The sequence below is a fragment of the Chenopodium album genome, chromosome 25 (genome assembly GCF_948465745.1).
Source record: "Chenopodium album chromosome 25, dcCheAlbu1.1, whole genome shotgun sequence".
NCBI lineage: Eukaryota > Viridiplantae > Streptophyta > Magnoliopsida > Caryophyllales > Amaranthaceae > Chenopodium > Chenopodium album.
In genome coordinates, this window is record NC_137858.1 from 36,104,859 (window position 1) to 36,126,861 (window position 22,003).

General features: G+C 36.9%; 1 protein-coding gene, 1 non-coding gene and 1 pseudogene across 7 annotated transcripts; 2 read left to right on the top strand and 1 right to left on the bottom strand.

Annotated features, from left to right (window-relative positions):
• Nucleotides 1–3,051: 3,051 nt before the first annotated feature.
• Nucleotides 3,052–3,158, top strand: LOC145615812 (small nucleolar RNA R71). Its single transcript, XR_014107400.1, has one exon. It is a non-coding gene; the product is annotated as a small nucleolar RNA R71 (small nucleolar RNA).
• Nucleotides 3,159–5,837: 2,679 nt separating this feature from the next.
• Nucleotides 5,838–17,932, top strand: LOC145615059 (U-box domain-containing protein 44-like). 5 transcript variants are annotated; one of them, XM_081670140.1, is made up of 6 exons: nt 5,852–5,880; nt 6,193–6,268; nt 7,979–8,022; nt 8,129–8,698; nt 8,979–9,291; nt 16,133–17,932. In XM_081670140.1, exons 4-6 carry the CDS (start codon nt 8,144–8,146, stop codon nt 17,701–17,703), a joined length of 2,439 nt encoding a protein of 812 aa, XP_081526266.1. In that variant the 5' UTR covers nt 5,852–5,880; nt 6,193–6,268; nt 7,979–8,022; nt 8,129–8,143; the 3' UTR covers nt 17,704–17,932. The 5 variants fall into 5 exon arrangements, with proteins under 5 accessions (XP_081526264.1, XP_081526265.1, XP_081526266.1 ...); XM_081670138.1 differs by lacking the exon at nt 7,979–8,022 and having other exon boundaries at nt 5,838–5,893; XM_081670139.1 differs by lacking the exon at nt 7,979–8,022 and having other exon boundaries at nt 5,839–5,880.
• A 589-nt stretch (nt 17,933–18,521) lies between these two features.
• Nucleotides 18,522–21,586, bottom strand: LOC145614425 (F-box/kelch-repeat protein At5g42350 pseudogene; annotated as a pseudogene). Its single transcript, XR_014107103.1, has 2 exons — nt 21,330–21,586; nt 18,522–20,705 (listed from the first exon to the last, which is right to left on the bottom strand). The product of XR_014107103.1 is annotated as an F-box/kelch-repeat protein At5g42350 pseudogene (transcript).
• Between the last annotated feature and the right edge of the window lie 417 nt (nt 21,587–22,003).

A 22,003-nucleotide genomic window follows, 5' to 3' on the forward strand; every position in this document is an offset into this window, starting at 1 on the left:
TGCACACTACAAACTCCCTCACCTCACTCACTAATAGCTCCCCCAAGCCAAGCTTGGAACTAGTAACCAATGGGGCAAACATGGCTGATAATGTGGCTAATAAACAACAAAAAGTCAAGGCAACAACATAGGTAGCAAGAAGGGAACAAATGTATCTAAATAAATCTGAAGGCTACCTAAAAGAGTGAACGCCTTCGTCCTCCACATGTGCATAATAGTGAGCCATGAAACACTACTCATCGTTGCAAACCAATACTCAAATTCATTGACATACCAGGAACTAATCACTCATTCCTAACCAAATCAACTAGTCAAGCGCTATATTCACAAGTGGTTGGACAAAATTGACGCATGTTAAGGTTCCAAGGCAATCAAACATCAAATCATGATCAACTAATCCACAATATTTATCATCAAAAACCAAGAATCAAAACAATTTCGAAAAATTCATCAAGGGGCACAGAGAAGTATGATTCATTATTCATTGGAACGTATTTTTCTATTTTTTTAATTTTTCAATTTTTTTGTATTTTTCTCATAAAGAAAGCAGTAAAACTAAACTAGAAAGCAATAAAATCTATACTATGAAAGCAATAAAATCTAAACTAAGCACACCAAAGAAAGATAAAAAGAAAAGGGAAAGAAAGAGTACCTAAATATACAAGAAATCCCCCCAAGCTAAATCAGACAATGTCCTCATTGGCTTGAGGGGAAGCTAGTAATCCAAGAGACTACCCTTCATCATCAAACTTGTCTCCACCACCATCCCAAACATTGCAATGCATCACCTTGGTACAATTTTGGACAAAATAGAAACAAAGTGTTAGTAAGAGAAGAGGCAAAAACGAGTCAGGTCCACTATTTTGCTCATAACTTTTTTTATACAAATTATAATGACGTGATTCCAATTGCATTGGAAAGTAGACTTGAAGAGCTTTCCAATGATAGGTCACACGCAAAATTTCGTTAAGAAACGCAAAAGTTATGGCTGTTTGAAGTTGCCCAGTTTTGCTGCCGCGATCTCGCGCCCGACCGGGCGAGCATGGCCCGACCGGGCCCGCCTCCAAGCTACGACCAGGTCGTGTTTTACGACTTGCTGCACGAGAATTCTTCTTGGCCTTAATTTCCTTCGTACTTTTGCTTGTTTGAGCAAATGCCACCCGATCGGGTGGGACTTTCACTACGGCCTCAAACTCTACAACTTGCTTCTCTTTCTGCACTTGTTCATCCTCAAACCCAAGTCCTACACAATTTAGAGCTCTTTCTATAGCATCAACTTCATCTTTCCATGTACTAGCTTTTCCTGCGGAAGATGCAACACAAGATACCGCCTCCAAGGGATCTCTAACGAGAGCTTGGGGCTTATTAGAAAAATTATTTACATCAACCACACCAACACTATAACACTTCTCCTCTAACATGGGGCTTTTAGGAACATTATTTAAATTAAAAGTAATATTATCATCCCCTACACATAATGTAAGTTTACCACTTTTCACATCAATTATTGCCCCTGCAGTATGAAGGAATGGTCTACCCAAAATAATCGGAATTTGCAAATCTTCCTTCATATCAAGAACAACAAAATCAACAGGTATATAAAATTTACCTACTCTAACAGGAACATCCTCTAAAATACCTAAAGGATATTTAACAGAACGGTCGGCCATTTGCAGAGTAATATTGGTAGATTTTAATTTACCTATATTTAATTTAGAGCTCACAGATAATGGCATAACACTTACACTAGCACCCAAATCACATAAAGCTTTATCAATCATCAGATTACCAATATGACATGGAATAGAAAAACTACCCGGATCTTTTAGTTTAGGTGGAGATTTATTCTGTAAAATAGCACTACATTCTGCAGTAAAAGCAACTGTTTCTACCTCACTAATAGATCTTTTTCTAGTTAAAATTTCTTTCATAAATTTAGAATATGCAGGAACTTGAGTAATTAAATCTGTGAAAGGAACCATTACCTGCAAATTTTTCACAACCTCCAAAAACTTACCAAACTGCTTATCCAACTTACTCTTTAAATGCCTATTAGGGAATGGAAGTTTGATAACTGGTTTCTGTACATCTCCACTCTTGTCATGGAGTCTACCCTGCAAAGAATTATCAGAAATATTAGTGCTACCCTGGAGCCCTGTAGGGCTATTAACAACATCATTTGGTATAACGGAATCAGGATTAGCAATTTTTGTTATAACAGGTTCGTCATCTTTGGGCATAGGAGGCCCATCATAGTGTGAACCACTCCTCAGGGTAATTGCATTCGCATATTCTGTAGGTTGTACTGGCTGTGATGGAAGGGCTCCCTGCTGGCGAGTTTGCAGAGTAGCCGAAAGTTGCGCAATCTGAGTATCTATCATTTTATTATGTGCTATCAATGAGTCAATTTGCGCGTCTCTACTCTGCATCTGCTTCTGCATAGTACCTAACATCGTTTTGATTTCTGATAGGTCAGAATCAAATGGAGGAGTAACAACCTGTTGTGGTCTCTGATGTGGAGGTTGGTAGTACCTCTGCTGTGGTTGTTGTACCTGTGGTGGGGGGTTAGGCACATTCGTACTATTGTACGACATATTTTGGTTATTTTTTAACCCTGCATTGTAGGTGTTGGAGTATGGACTAATTTGCTTATATGCCTGAAAAGCATTAACCTTCTCAAGTGAGCTCCTACAATTATGCGCCCAATGACCTACAAGACCACAATTTTCACAAAATATTACAGGGTTAGTACCAATAGCAGAAACATTAGCAACGGAAGACGAATTAGAATTATTAATATTGTCTAATTTCTGGCTAATAGAAGTCAATTGTGCTTGCAAAAAGGATATAGAATCGACTTGATGTTTTCCCTTATTTGCAAATCCTCTAGGATTCCCATATTGGGAATTATGAATAGCCATCTCTTCGACAACATTGCTCGATATATTCACATCCAAATTCATAAATCTTCCGTTAGCTGCAGAGTCCAAAATCATTCTTGAATTATATCCAAGCCCATTGTAGAAAGCTTGGATTATCTGCCACTGTTCTAGTTTATGATGGGGACATTCTCTCTGCAAATCCTTAAATCTTTCCCAAGCTTCATATAAAGATTCATCCACTTCTTGGGAAAAATTTAGGATTGAACTCCTTAACAAAGCTGTCCTCTCTGCAGGGTAATATTTATTATAGAAATTCAAAACAAGAGTATCCCAGTCAGTAATACCAAGTGCAGTTCTATTCAATCCATTATACCATAATTTAGCTTTACCACACAAAGAAAAAGGAAAAAGAATCTCCCTGATTTGGTCTTGTGTGACCCAGCTTGCCTAATGGTGTTGCAATATTGACAGAAATCTGCAATATGAAGATTTGGATCTTCACCCTTAGTTCCGCTAAATTGCTTTCTTTCAATCATAGTAATAAACTGGGGTTTGATCTCGAATTGTACTCCCTCGAGATTTGGTGTAGGAGATAGATGTGGAAAATCCGTCAGGGATGGCTGCGAATAATCGCTAAGCTTGCGAGGTGGAGTTGGTGGCGGTGGATTCATGCTTGATTCCTGATCTGTACTAAATAAACAAAAATGTGAGAAATTGTCTCAAAGAACTTGCGTTCTCTAAGACGAGAAAACAAAATAAAAATAAAAAAATAAAAAAAAGAATAATCTAGACTACAAAAATAATCAGAAATAAAAATAAAACCGTTTCCCCGGCAACGGCGCCAAAATTTGACAGGCTAAAGTCGTATCACCTAATCAAAAGTATTACCTAAATCCTCTAACTAAAGTAGATAGGGAAGTAGGGTCGAATCCACAGGGAAACTGGTCTTTCTACTCCTAATTAATTAATATAGTCTAAATTATCAAGGTAACCAAATTGTTGTATTTAATATGAAACTATGCTATGAAGATTAAGTTTAGGGAGAAAATCAGATATAAGAAGGCCTAGGGTCACAGGTTCACCAATAATTAATACTCCGGGATAAAACATAACAATCAATCAATCAACATTGCACAAATAACATGATTAACAGGCTCTCACAATTTATTAACCAACATAGATCTAACAGGCTCTCGCAATTTACTAGATCTAAGTTCCTATTGAAAATAGCCTTTAATATCAAATTAACATCTGCTCGATTCATCAATTCAATATTGCTAAACATTCACAATCAAATTACATCTGCTCGATTCATAATCCAATTGCAAAGAATTAAAACAATTCAATAAGAAATTATCATGCAAAGTCAATAATCAATAATAATAAATTACCCCTTCATATTAATTATGGATCCCCATAAACCCTAGAATTAAACTACTCGGTCATAATCAAAACTAAACAAAACATAATAATAAAACAAGACATGAAGGAAATCGGAAAGAATAAAATACTGAAATTAATTAAGGAAGAAATCGTACCAAGGCGGCGGAATTACAAAAGTGTCGAGGAACAAGAAAGAAAATAAAATCTAGAGAGAGAAAGTTAAGTAGAGAGAAGGAAGAGAAAAACTAAAACTAGAGTAATAATAATAATAAAAAGAGAGACTAATCTTGCCTAATAATAACATATTAATACTAAGCAAGTATTATTCGTTAAAACAAAACAAATCGGAAAACAAATCGTCGCTGATGAACGACACGCGCCCGGTCGGGCAAGGGCTCGCCCGACCGGGCCCGCCTTCTTCTCCTTAAAAGCTTTCTCGCGCCCGGCCGGGCGCGTGCTTGCTTTGGCCCGCCCGGCCGGGCGCGTGCACCGGGCGGAGAGAGTGGACTTGGGCGAGCTCTTGGGCTTCGAATTCTCCAACCCTTGGGCCTCCGAACTCGGCCCAAGTCCTCAAATCTTCATAACCGGGCCCTTAATCACCGATTTGATCCCTCCAATCGGTCTTGGGCTATCGAACGCGGTCGCGGTATTCCACTACTTGTAGATGCTCCTCTAAAAGCCCGGGAAAATGCTTCAAGTACGCAAATTCCTACAAAACTCAAGCAAAACTACCAAAGCACTGGAAAACACAAATTAGTAACAAAAGTGGCTCGGAAGAGCCAAAAACACTACTAATTACGACCAAGGGACGGGGATAAATATATATATAAGATGAACACATCAAATAGCTCACAATTTCTCTCTTCAATTTTAACTCTTCCACATCTTATTCCACTAACTTGAATCACTATTATGAGTCACTCATTTATATATATTTTTTTGACAATGGTGAGCTAGCTCACTACAATTTAAAAATTGTTTTTTGTTAGTTTTGGGCAAAAAAATTAAATGAAAATGCAAAAAATTGTTACTTATCAACTTCTTGTTTGTCATTGAGCTCGAATGTTGAGGCAGTCAGTGACTTAGAAAAGGAAGGAGCCTCACCTCATGAGTGTTGTGGTCAATGGAGAGGGTCTTAAGTCACTCATTGTGAATGCTCTAAAACAACGGCCTGAGCCTACCTTTATGGACTTAGAAGAGGAAGGAGCCTCACCTCATGAGTGTTGTGGTCAATGGAGAGGGTATTGAGTCACTCATTTGTGAATGCTCTAAGACAACGGCCCGAGCCTACCTTTATGGCCAACAGTGGCGGATCTAGCGGGGTTCAACTGAACCCCGTTAGATCCGGACAAAAAAATTAAAAGTTATTAAATAATAAAAAAAAAACAGCAAACCTTTAAATATAATATCTTAAACAAATGTTTACTATGTCAGGCAGATTTATTTTGTTGTTTACTTGTGTATTGATATTTATTTGAACACTCTATTTTATACTTGTATACCCGATTTATATCCGTGCATTTGGATATCGAGTGTTTGATAAAAAAAAAATAAAAAAAAAAATCAAAGAGGAGAGAGACTGAACCCATCAGCATTCAATCATGAGTTCATGACTGTAAAGTTTGCAAGTATACTTGTATTTTTTTTATTTTATTTTTTAATTAATTAATTTATTTTGTTTTTTTGGACGAGAAGTATACAAGTATTTTGTTAGTCAACCAATCTTCTTCTTCTGATATTCGTATGACAATTTACAATTACTCTACTCTTTCTTTTTTCTCTTCCTTCTTCAACCACCATTTTTCCAATTTCACCCCTCTTCAAAGAAGAACAAATCATTAAATTCTTTAAATTTTCATTTTTTTTTATTTAGTGATTGTGGGTTTTGCTTGAAATTTGATTCCTGTTGCTCAAATTTTGTGTACAGTCAGTAATTCAAGCAGTTTCTTCACGCGTTGGATCATATTTTGAGGTGTTCCGCTGATTTTTCTCCTTTAATTTAGGTATATTTTTTCTCACTTTTCAATTCATTATTTAATTACCCTTTTGAATGATTGAAATTACTGTTAATTCTATGAATCTGTTAATTTCTAGTTTTGGGTGTTTTAATTTGGCTTGAATATCTTATGTTTAGTTTTGGGTGTTTCTTAATTTGGCTTATGGTTATGTATTTGGTGATGATATCTTTGATTATTAAAAGTTACTGTTATTGATGAATGCTATGAATTTAGTAATGCCTAATGCTTAATTATTTTGGGTGTTTCTTAATTTGGCTTATGTGTAGAAGATTAAGGATATTTTGCTGACTTGTACATAATACTGGTTGATTTCCATGTCCAAATTTTGGTAACAATGTCTTAATCATGGACCAATCGACTACTCCATACAATACGAAAAACGCTAATTTAGGAGTGTTAATACGCAAAAGTTGAGTATTGGAACGAAAATACTGATACGGATTAAGGGGGGATGGGTTATTAGGTAACCTTGGTTGTAACATTTTGAGTTCTAATGCATTTTGTTTCTAATTCAGTAACATTACAGGTAGAGCACCATCTAATTTATGTGCTCATAGAAAACTATCAACTTTAACTAGTAAAGTTAGATTTTCGAAAAGCTACCATCTTTTCAATTATACGAATCTGTATGATGTGTGATAAATGATGGTATAAATAATGATTTTGTGTATACTTCGTCCCAATATCAATGTTCTTGCAACTCCACTCGTGAGTACATGTTTTTTGCTCATAAATTTCCATCACCACTTGATAATTGATACCATTTCTTAAGTAGTAATAGGATTTTTGAAGAGAAACATGTAATTTGGTGGAGTTGCATTATCATAAACAATAGCATGAGACTTTCCTTTAGTGAAGTATGCACAAACTCATCTACCATTGCTGGTTTGGTCACATGTTTATTGTCTACCCACTGGTCATAAGAGGTTAGTAATATGAAGAATATCATCTTCTGTTCTTATAACCACAATTAACAAAAGGGGTAAATTATAAAGTCATGGAGTATATACAGACAGTAAATCTACACAGAATTATCATCATGCATTAGATTACACGATTGACGAGACTAATTGGATCAAAATGATTGCTAATAGACTATTAAAGCATACTTAATGAAGATACAGAGGCCAACCATTATATACGAAATATGTGTAAACTAATGTCTACTTCTAATGGAGTGAAAATTTTTGTTGTTCTTTGACTTTTGTTTGTAATCGACTAAATCATATTGTTAGAATGACTGAACCTCTTACTATTGTGGATCAGCTTGCACTCACTAGCCTTTTGATAGGTGTTACTGAATGGCTGTAATGGGAATGAATTAAAGTGTAAATTTGCTAAGAAAGTATAATTTTAATGTCCATGGTAATGCAAACCCATCCTTCTTCATATATTTCATCACTACCACTCAAGTGGTTATGGATGGTAATGAAAAATTTATGAAGAAAAGAGGTACTTTAGGATGAAGTAGCATTACCATGGGCATAGGCATAGTCATAGGACATTTCGCATAAAATATGACCCATTACCAGCATTTATTACTACATACTAAATGGATAGGGTCAACTGAAACAACTTTTTGGTTATCACAGGAGTAAGGTTTCCTTTCTGACTTCACAGTGGTAGCATCGTTAGAAGTAAGTAGGCTATGATGTTGTAGTATATGAATTATGTGAATTTTTTTCTCTGGTCCAGGAGGTGCTGGTTGAGCAATACATGAGCTTTATCAATTCTTGTGGGTATGTGTACTTGTATAATGTGGGATCATTATGATATGACATGTCTCTCTCTTTCTTAATGGGGTAAAATCTAACATTGATCAGTTTTTATTTGATTGTGTTATAGGCTCTTCGTTGTAATATGGCCGGGAGTTCAGGTGGAAGTACAGACTTTGATAGCCAGTCAGATGATAGCTCACCAGTTGAGAAACTGCATGTAGAGCCCATCTTTAGCCCATTTGTTTGTCCTTTAACAAAGCAGGTCATGCGTGATCCAGTAACCATAGAGAATGGAAACACTTTTGAACGGGAGGCAATCGAGAAATGGTTCAGGGAATGTAAAGAGACTGGAAAGAAGCCTATGTGTCCATTAACTTTGGAGGATCTGAAAAGTACATATTTGAACCCGAGTATTGCTCTGCGGAACACAATTGAAGAATGGACTGCTAGGAATGAAGCCGCACAGCTTGATATTGCTCGCAGATCATTATCCTCAGGCTCTTCAGAACGGGATATACTTCAAGCATTGAGACACGTGGAATACATTTCAAAAGGTAGCAGATTAAATCAGCAAGCGGTTCATAATCCAGAGATAGTGCAAGCAATTGTTGAAATGCTTAGAAACGGCAGCAGGAAAGTACGACATAAAGCATTGGAAACTCTACGGGTCATAGCAGAAAAAGATCCAGATATGAAGGTTGTTTCCTGGTCATTAATTCCTCGTGGAAGTCTACTTTTTTAAGGAAAATCATTGGAATCAATGTTTTCTGATTATTTTGATATTGGTCTTCTATCCTCATTTTGCTAAAGTAGGTCAAGCATTGGTGATGCCAAGAGCAACAATTTAAGCTTGTCTCTGCACATTTACATATCCTACTGAGTGATACATGAAATTGTATTCTACTCTCATATTTCCTTTTAATATTGGAAAGGTACAATGTAATTGAAGTTTCAATTAAAGATTTATGTCTCTGCAGGAAGTGATGGGTGAAGGAGGCACTGTACGTACCATAATGAAATTTTTGTCCTCTAAATCCTCGCCAAAGGAAAAAGAAGAAGCTACCTCTTTGCTATATGAGCTTTCTAAATCTCATAATCTTTCTGAGAAAATTGGTTCAATTAATGGAGCAATCCTTATCTTGATTGGGATGGCCAGCAGCAAGTCAGAAAACATATTGACTACGGAGAAAGCTCATAAAACCCTGGATAATCTGGCGCAGAGTGAACATAATGTTCGGCTGATGGCTGAAAGTGGTAGACTGAAGCCTCTTTTGACACTGCTTCTTGAAGGTTATTGCTCTCACTCTAATATATCTAAATTATTATTGTCTGATGTGTCCACTTAAACCAGGAGACATGAATATACTATCTGAAAGGAGGTGTGGCACTAAGGCGCTAATGTGTGTTGCTTTTAAATTGTGTTTCTTACTTTTAGATATTTTGCTAAGAGATTGTGTCTTTGTGTTGCACTTGTTGAGATGCATATTTAGACTTGAGAACTTTAACTTTTAGAATTTTCCACATAAGCTTGTACATTTGGTCATTTCTCAATATTATCCCCACACTTTCATCTTTTGTCAAGGTAAATCTTATGTGGATATGCCTCACGAAAGTCAAGAAGAAAACTAGTCTCAATGCTACTTGCAAGTGTCTGGTCTTTAGGTTCATCTTACCTTGTATTCCTCTCAACTATCTCTCATCCTTGTCATCATCATGATAATCACTTTATCACACTCTCTCTCTCTTTTTCTTAACACCTCTTATAACCACTGTTCCCACTTAACCTTACCTGAAATTTGGCCAAAAAAAACAAAAGAATTCTGGCCGAATTGGACTGCTCCACCAAAACAGCACTTGAATGCAGTGAACTCGATTAAGCACTTTGGCAACAAATTGAGCCTATGCCCTCGAAGGTCTAAAAATGGCCTTAACTGACATGAAGATTTTGGTGGTGGCTGAGCTTTTTGAGGGGGTGAAGAATATGAAGAGAGGCAGTGGTGTCCTAGAGTGGTGAACTGATTTCTACTTTCTAGGACGTGGCCTGTGGTGTCCTAGGGGATAGGGGAAGGTTGGATCAGCTAGAGAGATAAATAGAGGATAGTGAAACTTCAAAATAATCATCATTATAAACAGTGTTAGCTTTTCAGTCATCTTTAATGAAGTTTGTCTACTTCCTAGTTGAGATGAACATTTGTGGATTATTGGAGAAATGACTTTTGGTAGATTTGTTTGGGATACTTCCCTCTTACTTATAATATATGAAACTAACTTTCTGGTTAAAGAGTGTATCTTTTCACCTCCCCCCACCCCCATCAATGAAGCCCCCATACACTTGTGGACCCTATTATTCTGCCGTTTGGTTATTATATATATATTTTTTAATAATATTTTGGGAAGCATCTTTGTGTTTGAAAGACTCCTTTCATCCTTGAATGTCTGTCTTTCTTCTTACTTTGGCGACAATATTCCTTAGTTAAATGACTGTACTTGGTAGTTATTCTATACATACTCACCAATTATGTTTTCTAATTGCAGCATTTTATACATTATTGGTTTCTTTGAATATTACATTCTTGAACACGTGTATAGATCTTTATGATTGCATTTTGGCAGAGGTCATAAATAAAATCCTAAACTTGTTTTATAATGTTGATACGTGAGATTTGTGATGTTTACAAGACTATTAAGGAGTCTTTTTCTAGTGTTTCATAAAGAAAGAATTCCTAGTGAAGCTTCCCATACTAGTTTAGACATTTATCATGATAAAGTTTTAGGTGACAACTGACAAGTTTGATTATCAATTGCTATTGTTATGAATTAGTAGATGTGGTATGATGTAGTGGGTTTCATTTAAATATTATAAAAATAGATGTGATTGAAGACAATGGGTTTTCTTCATTAATGTGATAGTGTGGGACCCTTATGTACCAAGTAGAAAGATGTACTTACTCCGTTCTCTTTTAACAGCAACATATTCCTTTTTGGGACGTTGCAAACTAACTAGAACATTACTTTATTATACCAATAATGCCTTGTATCTCTCTCCTTATCACATGGGCCTTTCTTTATCTCTCCCTATCTCTTTCCCTTCCTAAAATATTGTGCATCCTCTCCGTGTTGCAATAATAGTGGGACCTTATTGAAATAGAAGTATAAAAACTAATCTAGAATCTAGATAGATGGAGTATAAAAGGGGGCGAAAGTTGCAAATTTCCCCCATTACTTATTGATTATGAAATTGACCTCCTAGCTTACTATATTAGCTTGTCAACTTGTTATATGCATGGACAATATAGGACCCAAGTCTCAATTAGTTATTTGATGATGACATGTTACATTTAATCTATAAATAAATAAATGTTTTTGTTGGTACTTAGTATACTTTCATAAATTTAGTTTATACTTGCTATTATACCTTTCATTGAAGTAAAGTAAGTTATTGACGATGACATGTTACATTTTATCTATAAATAAAAAATTCTTTGGGTAGGAAAGAGAATAAAAGTGTATCGGTTGAGTTGGTTTGGGCATGTAAGACGGAGACCAAAGATGCACTGTAAGGTAAGTATTCCTGAGAGCACATCAGTAGAATTGGGATATTAAAGATGACTTAGATGAAGGGATTTAAGAATGATTGGAGAGAGAGGAGATTGTTTGATAAATACAAGTTATAAATTCTTGGTTTTCGTAGCAGATCCCATCATTGGGATTAAAGCTCTAATATCGTTGTTATTGGGTTGAAAAAAGAAAGTTGTTTAGATTTATGGTTCGAAATATTATCAATTACATTAAGTTGACCTATTTGGTGGAGTAAAGGAGGATGAAAAAGAGAGGGTGGGGGGGGGGGGGGGGGGGGAGGTGCCAAATATGGAGTAAAGTGATAAACATCCTGATGTCAAAAGCATACACAATTGTCCGGAGGACCCTTGTTAATATTTTCATAATTTGGGCACCTCTTGAAAGGAATTGGCCTCCAATCCCTCCATTTACCATTCACATACTTCAACAAGGTGGTGTAAGTGGTTAACAAAATGAATAAGAGATGTTGTTAAATATCTAAGTTGACTTTATTCTACAATATTGCCATGGGAAGATTGGGAACTGCAAGGAAACCATAATCTTATGTTGTTATTTACAATTGCATATGCAACTAAATATATACTTCGTATTTATATGGATTATATTGTTATACAATCAGATTGTTTGATTTAGGATTTATATGGATTAAAATTTTTAATCTCAGATTGTTATTTACAATCAAATTGTTCGCAGATGATATCGTTTTGGTGGATGAGACTAAGGATGGGGTTAATGTCAAGTTGGAGCAATGGAGGCAAAGGTTGGAATCTAGAGGGTTTAAGCTAAGTCGGAGTAAGACTGAATATTTGGTATGTCGTTTTGGCACTCAGAGGGGTACAAGCAATGAAGTGGTGAGTTTGGATGGAAAGGATTTGACCATGAGTGAATGTTTTAAGTACCTAGGGTCGATCATCCAGAAGAATGGTGACATTGATCAAGACGTGACCCACAGGATTAAGTCAGGGTGGCTTAAATGGAGAGCGGCCACGGGAGTGTTATGCGACCGCAGCATTCCCTTAAAGTTGAAGGGAAAATTCTACAGGACTGCCATAAGACCAGTGTTGCTCTATGGTACAGAATGTTGGGCTTCTAAGAAAGAGCATATTAAAAAGATGGAGGTTACGGAAATGCGCATGTTAAGGTGGATGTGTGGAAACACTTTAAGAGATAGAATCAGAAATGAGGTTATTCGCAAGAAAGTAGGTGTGGCGGGCATTGTAGATAAATTAAGGGAAAATCGTCTGCGTTGGTTTGGACATGTAAGACGGAGACCCGAGGGTGCACCGGTGCGAAGAGTGGAAGAGTGGGACCATGGAGGGATTAAACGAGGAAGAGGGAGACCAAAGATGACTTGGTTGGAAGGAGTGAGGAAGGATATGAAGTGCATGGATTTACGTGAGGATGAAGTTTTGGATCGTAAGGGATGGAGGAGAAAGATTTATGTTGATGACTACACGGAATAATCAAATTTGGTTCATGTTAGCCGACCCCACTTTTGGGATTAAGGCTTTGATTGATTGATTGATTGATTGATTATAAAGTAAACCTTTCTCTTTCAATAAAATTATATGGATAGATGTTCTCACTTCGTATTATATACTGTTTAAACATTATACATCCATCATTTTTCTGTGAGACAGAATTATAATGGGGGGGTTAATTTCACCATGAGTTTTAGGTACTGAGTCTAATTTCTAAGTCAGGGGGGTGAATTTCGTAGTAAATAAGAGTTAAGGGAGCATATTTCCACTTTATCCATATAAAGAGTGAAGACCAGCCTATAATAAGGTGTGCCTTGGCATTGAGGTAATGGTTGTCCTTGGCTACCTATAATTATTTCAACTTTTTTGCAGGAACTTCTCAAGCCACCTACGAATAATTCACCATGTATGAAATTTGAGAATTCATAGGTGGCTTGAAGTGTTCGCTTATAAAAATTGTTACTTTGTTAGTTAAAGGAACTTCTTCTATGTTATCTAATAGTTTGTATTTGTTTGTGTTTCTATTATACTTCCTCCATTATTTTATTATTGCACCACTTGCTTTCTAAGGGAATTTCACAAATATTGCACCATTTCCATTTAAAGAAACAAAAAATGTGTGTTCACACTATAAATATCCAATATACCCTTACTTTTAACACTTGATTCTTTACTTTATGTTTACATCACATGACTTTTTTGTACTTTTACCCTTCTCTCTCCTAATTTTTCCCACTACCAAAAAATGTGTTCTCAACATGTATGGTGCAATAATAAAAAAACGGAGGAAGTATGAGAAAAGAATCAGAAATATTTTCTTTAGCATCTTGATTCTCATTACAATAATCTTTTTTTTAATAATTGCATACTTCCTCCATTTGGAATTAGTTGCAACATGGGTACGGGAACAGAGATTAAGAAAAAGGAGTTGGTGGGTTTTGGTTCCCACATGGGGTATGAGATGTGGACAAAAATTCCCTTGTATAATGAAAAAGGGAGTTAGTGGGTTTTTGTGCATGGGGCACTTTTGGTATTTTGCTAGGAAAAACTTACTAAATTTAATAATGTTGTAACCAGTGTTTGAAAAAGGCGCAAGGCGTTAGAGGTCATGCGCCTTTTATGGTCTAGGCGAGGCGACTTCAATGAGGCGCAGCTAAAGCGCACCGAGGCGCGCCTAGGCGCACTAAGGCGCACCAAGGCGCAGCTTGAGGCGCACCAAGGCGCAGCCTGAGGCGCATAATGAGTTTTTTTCCAGATTTTTTTGTTTCTTATTATATGCGCCTCACTTCAATGAGGCGCACCAAGGCGCACTGAGGTGCGCCTTAGGCGCAAGGTACTCCAAAACGCCTTGGTGCGCCTTGAGCCTTTTTATACATTGGTTGTAACTCAAAAAACATCCATTTTAGGGAAGTGTTGCAACATAAAAAGAACAGAGGAAATGGAGATCAAGGTGTGTTGTACCTGACATTAATTTACTTTGCCAAGGTAGCAGTAAATATTGCTCACATCTTTTTCATTCAGTATTGCGAGCTGGCATGCTCTTTGTGTTGCATGAAGAGGGCATGCTCTTTGTGTTGCATGAAGAGGCTTTTTAAAGTCCTTCAAATATGGAGTATAACATATGGGTTGCAAACTCATATTGTGGGGTTTGGAAGGGAGGAGAAAAGGTTGATGTGGCGAAATGCCTTGATGGCTATCCTGTGGATCATTTGGCTGTAATGGAATGGTAGATGTTTTATTCGTGACAATTTTATGGCATAAAATAACTTTGTTGACAATATTATGGTCTTAGGCAGCTGGTGCTTAAGACTATATCCAATTTGAGGAAATATAGAGGAACTAGACAAAGCTGTAAATAGTTTTTGTGGTTTTGTGCTTCCCGTAGACGCTGGAGCCTGGAAGGACACCATTTCCTCTTTCTAAGTATATACATAAGATTTTTCATATGTTCTACATTTAGGCCTTGGTTAGTTTGATGTAAAATATTTTCATGGAAAAAAGATTTTCCCATTTTCCTTAGTTTGGTTTGTGAAGGGATGGAAGGCAATTTTCCCAATGTTGGAAAATTGCATCCTTAATTGTGGAAAACATTTTTGTATGAAACAAGAGAAGCCATGATTTTCTCCCTCTTCCTTATCTCCTTTTTACTTTCCTCTCATCCATCCTCACATTTCCACTCCTATTTTTAATCTCTCTATAACTTTCAATGAAATTTAATTTTTCATCAAATTTATTTTACATCAAACCAAATAGGGCCTCAATGTTAGTAGCTAAATAGGATGCCAAGTGTAAACCTCGTGAGCAGTCCTTGGTTTTAGCTTCCATTTCTGGGTGTAACAGCATAATTGTCATTTTTCTTGTCTTTCAGAGTACGTAGAACAATTTTAATGGGGCTCTAAAGTCTTTCTTACGTCTTAACTACTTAGATGTTAGACCATGCAAAGCAGCTGGTCCTACTGAGAAACCTGCTTTATTCAGTGACAATAAAGCACTACAGGTTAGGGTGAGAATTGTGCTAAGTATAGAATCTACACTAATCTGTGTAAGATACTCTTCATCCGGATGACATGCACTACTTATCAGCCAAAATTAGAATTAGGAGAGGGTTGCTTGTTGTAATTAGTGACATGAGACAAATAACAAGAGTACAAGGCATGGCACCATTTCACCAATGAGTCTGTTTGTACAAGCACACAAGCTTAGAGATGAGACTGTTTGTACAAGCACACAAGCTTAGAGATGATTCATCTCTGTAAAAGTCCTTACTTTTTGGGATTGAGATAGATATTTGTTGTTGGTTGCTTGACTTATAGTATGTGATTGGTCATCATGTATGCTGTATAGAGAATTTAGATATGTTTGTCAAATTAAAATTTAGGTTTTTTTTTTTCCTCATGCATCATCTATCTTCATGTTTTGTTATTTTAAGTTTTCCAAAAAAAAAAAAAAACCTCCTAAAAGTGTTGAATTTGCAACAGCTGTCTTGTTAGACTTCTATGTCCTTGATAAGGATGACTACATGGTTAGACTGAACTCACTGAAGCCTTCATATTGCATGCATATCTTTGCAGGACCTCTTGAAACTAAATTATCCATGGCTTCATTACTTGGTGACCTGGGTCTAAACAATGATGTCAAGGTCCTGGTGGCTGAAACTGTGGGTTCATCACTTGTGGATCTCATGAAAAATAATGACATACAATCAAGAGAAGCTTCATTGAAAGCCTTGAACCAGATATCATCGTATGATGCAAGTGCAAAGGTATTAATTGAAGCAGGGATTCTTCCTCCTTTGGTGAAGGACCTTTTTGGTGTTGGTGTGAAACAGCTTCCCATGCGACTGAAAGAGGTTTCAGCTACTATTCTTTCACATGTGGTGAATTCAGGGTATGACATTGATTCAGTAATAATAGGTCCTGAAAACCAGACATTAGTTTCTGAAGACATAATACACAATCTCCTCCAACTCATCAGCAACACTGGTCCATCAATTGAGTGCAAACTCCTCCAGGTCCTTGTTGGATTGACCAGTTACCCTAAAACTGTTCCTAATGTGGTTGCTGCCATCAAAAGCTCTGGTGCTACCATCAGTTTGGTCCAATTCATTGAGGAACGGGATTTGCGTTTAGCTGCTGTGAAGCTTCTGCATAACCTCTCTCTTTTTATGGCCCAAGAACTAGCTGATGCTTTACTCGCAGCTGGCCAGCTTGGGGCTCTTATCAGAATCATATCAGAGAACAATGGAATTACTGAAGAGCAAGCTGCAGCTGTTGGCCTATTGGCTGAACTTCCTGAAAGAGATCTTGAACTCACTAGGCGAATGCTTAAAGAAGATGCTTTCGGGCTGATTATATCTAGAGTAAAGAGAATTAGGCAGGGGGAGGCAAGGGGTGGTCGTTTTATGACTCCGTACCTAGAAGGACTGGTTCGTTCTCTTGCAAGGATTACATATGTGTTAAATGAAGATCCTGAGATATTGGCTTTTTGTTGTGAGCAACATCTTGGATGGCTATTCACTGACTTGCTTCAGGCCAATGGGATTGACAATGTGCAAATAGCTTCTGCTTGGGCTTTGCAGAACCTTTCTTCGGAATCCAAAAACTTGACCAAAAAGCCCGAGCTTCCTTCACCTGGTATTTTGGCATCGATCTTCGGCTGTTTTATCAAACCACCCACAATATCTGCTGGATTATGCCCAGTTCATCAGGGTCTCTGCTCTTTGAAGGAGACATTTTGTCTAGTGGAGGGTCACGCTGTGGAAAAGTTGGTTGCACTTCTTGATCACACGAATGAGAATGTTGTTGAGGCATCGCTTGCTGCTCTATCCACCTTGTTGGATGATGGAGTTAACATTGAAGAAGGGGTTATTACATTGCACAAGGCCGATGGAACCAAACCCATCTTGGATATTTTGGTGGAGAAACGAACAGAAGACTTGAGGAAGAGGGCGGTTTGGGTAACCGAGAGGCTCCTACGGATTGATCTAATAGCATATGAAATTTCGAATGATCAGAATGTTGGAACAGCACTTGTCGATGCTTTCCAGCATGGAGACTACCGCACTAAACAAATAGCTGAGCGTGCATTGAAGCATGTTGATAGAATGCCGAACTTCTCAGGGATTTTCCCCAACAATGGATAGTCTGCAATTTTCTTCGATTATTTTTGTTCCATAAAATTGGCAAAGTGAGAGCCTTCCCACACAATGCGTTATGGGTGTGGTAGGAAAGGGTGGCGAAATTGTACAAGTGTGTAGTATGTTTTTGCATTTGTTGTAAAGTCCATTATGTCAAATCTTCTTTTGTTTTGAAATGTATACAGCTTCTTTACACGAAATGTACCCGTCATACATTTTTTTTTTTTTTTTTTTTACAAGACTACTTTAGCGGTTATTTATGGGTTATGGGACCAACAGATGAACCAACCTTGAATATATTTATAGCTGTGGTAGACTGTTAGTTGAGTAAAATTAAAGAACAAACTTAGAGATGGGCACAGCCGCACAGGTGATGCTGTACAAGCTAGTGAACCTTGTGCTCAAGTTAAATTCGTGGCTGGAACTGGCCTAGGAATAGTTGTGGTGTATCGATCTTTCATAAACGAAGCCCATACATGGCCCGTTTTTTAGATGATCACATTCTTTCAATTATAAGTTTTAAATCCATGATTCAAGTGTAGATGTCTTATGCAACAATATTGTGGGTCTCTATATATATACGCAACAATAGGGTGAATGTCTATTATACATTCAAATGTAAAAATGTACCATGCACATGATTCATCCACGTTCATAGTTTGCTCCTCTATTTAATTGTCAAAAAAGAGTGCAAGTAATACTGTAATAGTACGTTGAGCTGTAAACTGAAGTCAATACTAAAATCAAAACAGGTACAGTTAGTGGGTCAGGAAAGGACATCTTACATTCAATTAGTAAATAATTATGATTTGAGGCCTTCATAATAACAAAACTAATACCAACAACTGTCCACTTTCTGTCATAATTCAACCAACATACATTTCCACTAAGGATCCAGCTTGATCGGTATTAATAGGAAAAACCATACAATTTTGTAATGAAAGGAAAATAAACTGTGCCTGATCAAACTGTAACATACTACAATACATGGGCATGTACATTGCATATTAACCATGCCAAATAATTTAGTTGTTTACAGGGTATCGAAGACTTTCATAAAACTCACCTAAATCGGGCCAATTTTGGCACAATTCTTTCATATGTTTCTGGCACTGTTTATCTGGCTCAACTCTGAAGCAGGGTCAGAGATGTATAGCCATGATAGTTTTTGTCACACACGAAGATGCATCAAGTTCAAGAGCCACACGATTTCTTGATATATGACTCCATTTCATGACCTTGTCGGATACATTGCAAATGGTAAAGAAGTCCAAAACTTGCCCAAATATTTTGAACATTTCAACTCCAAAGATGAGGTTTTTATCAGCAACAAATGCAGCATTCCAATCCATAGGGGCATCAGGATGGACTGATACCTCAATCCAAGCAAGATACATAAGGTCGAGCTCCCACATCTTTCGGATGGCTTTGTTTCTCCTACCTATCTGACCATCTCCTTCACACCACGACACAGAAAGCATGAACAAACGGCTATTGCAAGAAACAAGTTTGGGGTAATATTCATGAACACGAGGAGGTGAAGGGGTTGTTTGGACAACAGTCCAGTATCCTCTTTCTACATCATAGCCAGCAAGCTTGTCAGACTCTGAATAGACAAAGAATGTCCCGTTACAAACCACTCCAGAACAAACAATGCCAAAATCTACAGGAAGTTTTGGAATTTCAATCCATTTATTTGATACAGAGTCATACAGCTCTCCAGAATCTAGAGGCTCATCCCAAGAACCAAGACCACCTATAGCCATCAGCACAAACCTCTTACTATCCCTTAGGCTTGAAGTCTCATTCCTATGTCTCAAAGGCCTGCATTGTTTTTTGATTGGAGCCAAAAATCCGGCATTTTCATCAGACAAGTTTCTCAGCTGTCGTCTGACAGAAAGTCGGTGGGGATCCTCATATACATCAGAGACCCCACCAAGCCTTGACCTTGGAAAACGCCGATCTTGACGATTTGATTGACTATGCACGACTGGACAGTCTAGACTTACCTCAGAAATCCCAAGAATGGGGGAAGACCTAGCATACTTCATAGACGCAACTTTACGCCAAGATTTTGTCGAGGGGCTAAAGACCAACATACTCTTATGTGTCTTGAATGAACTTCTATCTACCCTTCCAAAACTAGTCAGACTGGAACAGCCTCCAACAATGAAAATCTCATCCCTCATGCTGGCAACAGAATACATGAACCTTCCTCTGAGAACTTCAGCATTTATGTTGTGCCACTGATTAAGAGATACATCAAGCACATGAATCTCCCCAGTGCAATAACCTTCTTTAACAGCACCAAAAACAAATAGCCATGGAGTTTGATAAAGACCCTCACTCCGCATCTGCATAAATCGAGGAGTTGTTGTCAAATTATTCCATCTTTTGCACACAAGACGGGCATTCATGAGACTTGATAAAGGAAGTCTCATTAAACACATCTCTAAGATATCATCTGGAAGTGATAGGTTTATTCTGCTGTTTCTGTTAGATCCCTCATACTCTAACTCCTTTCTATTACTTCGCTTCCAAAAACGATCCTTCCTTCCATACGAAAAGCAGTCAACTCCAGTTTCCTCAGCCCCGCATATGGGTTTAAATCCTTTCCCTTCTTCACTAGCACTTGACCTCCTCCTATTGCTTGAATCTCCAAACTCTTCACTGGTGTCAGCCCCTACTTTACAACCTCCACCTCTTCCATACAGAGTGAGACATCTCAAAGAAAACCCATTAGCAGTTTCCTCTTCATCCCCAGCACTTCTGTGAATTCTCTTCTTCCGTAATTTCTGGCTGACACTTCTTACAAGCTTTCTTGACACACTCAGAGACTCCAAATCCTGGCAAAGACCGTCTTCAACAACATCTCTATCAGCAATCATTTCGACGATGAATGCCAATTAACAGCTACTACTATATCCCAATTTGCATAAGTCTCCTTCTCAAGCCCACCTTTATTTCTCAAGCCAATTCACATAAAGCACACTGCAAGAACTATAGACCTATGTTGATATGAAAGAATTGATATTAGATTAATTACTCATAGCAGAATAATTAATTAATAAATTCCTAATTGGAAAGATGTAAGAACCATTACTAACAGTGACTTGCAAAAAAGAAAAAAAAAAAAAGTTTTGAACCCTTATAGATCATAAATGAAACATTTTACAAATACATTGCGTACATATGGGATCATCAAACCTCGAAAAAAAACATACTATATCTATACATCATCAAATCCCAGAAAAATTACAGTAATAAATTAGCAGTAGAAAAAGAAAAGGAATATAAAATTTCAAGGCTTTTTTTCTTTTCACATGAAAAGCAATGCAAAATTCAAAAGAGAATGAAACCCAGAAACAATTTGGCATTTAAAAGTTCAATATATAACAAGCAGGAGAATAATGAAGACATAATCTAACCACAATCATATAAGAAATCAGCAAATAACCCAAGAAATGATTACCAGATCTGTCATAAAAATCATCAATTTAAATTGCATGTGAAAATCAACTTATAACCCATTATAATTTCAACTAAAAACAACAGACCCACTTCAGATTTCCAAATCAAAACTCAACAAATTCACAGTAAAAATGAAAAGAAAAGGAAAAAGAGAAGCTTACCAAGAAATGCCCAAAAATCAGCAACTCTGATAGAAATACAAAGAATGGGTGTATAAATTTTAGAGGAAAAAACAAAATGAGAATTTGAAAAATGAAAAAAAAAAAAGACAAAGATGATGAAATCTGAGTAAGATTATTAGGTTATGTCAGTGTTGAAGAAGAAGATCCAAAAGATGATAAATGGGAGGAGGTGGGAAAAGTAGAAATACACACAAATTCTTTTTCTTTTTAAAAAATAGGAAGTGGAATTTCTTTTGTTTTGTTTTCTTTACATAGTAAAAAAAATTGAGACAGGACACACTGATAAATACGCTTAACAATATCAAAAGCGACTCTTTTTTGCTCTTTCCCATTATCCAATCCCATATGTCATTCTCTCTCTCTACCCTCTAGTCTCTACTTTTTTAAAAAAAGCTGATTAATTTAAACTGATAATTTCAAAACGGAGCCCAATTTGTCATACTGATTATCATGGATTAAGGGCCTGTTTTCATTGACTGAACTCAGTTGAACTGAACTAAAATAAACATTTTATAAGAGAAGGAAATTAGGAGCTGAACTGAACTGAGCTGAGCTGAATTGAATTTCAACGTAAGAGAACGGGCCCTAAATTGTAAATAAAATCAACAAAAATGTTCAGTTAACATGATATTTTCGTAATTCTATCAGTAAAT

Bases quoted from the DNA above. Each gene is read 5' to 3' on its own strand.
- LOC145615059 (XM_081670138.1), top strand. From the start codon at position 8,144: ATGGCCGGGAGTTCAGGTGGAAGTACAGACTTTGATAGCCAGTCAGAT. The intron at 8,699-8,978 runs GTTGTTTCCTGG...ATGTCTCTGCAG, and splicing joins AAAAAGATCCAGATATGAAG to GAAGTGATGGGTGAAGGAGG. The intron at 9,292-16,132 runs GTTATTGCTCTC...ATATCTTTGCAG, and splicing joins TTTGACACTGCTTCTTGAAG to GACCTCTTGAAACTAAATTA.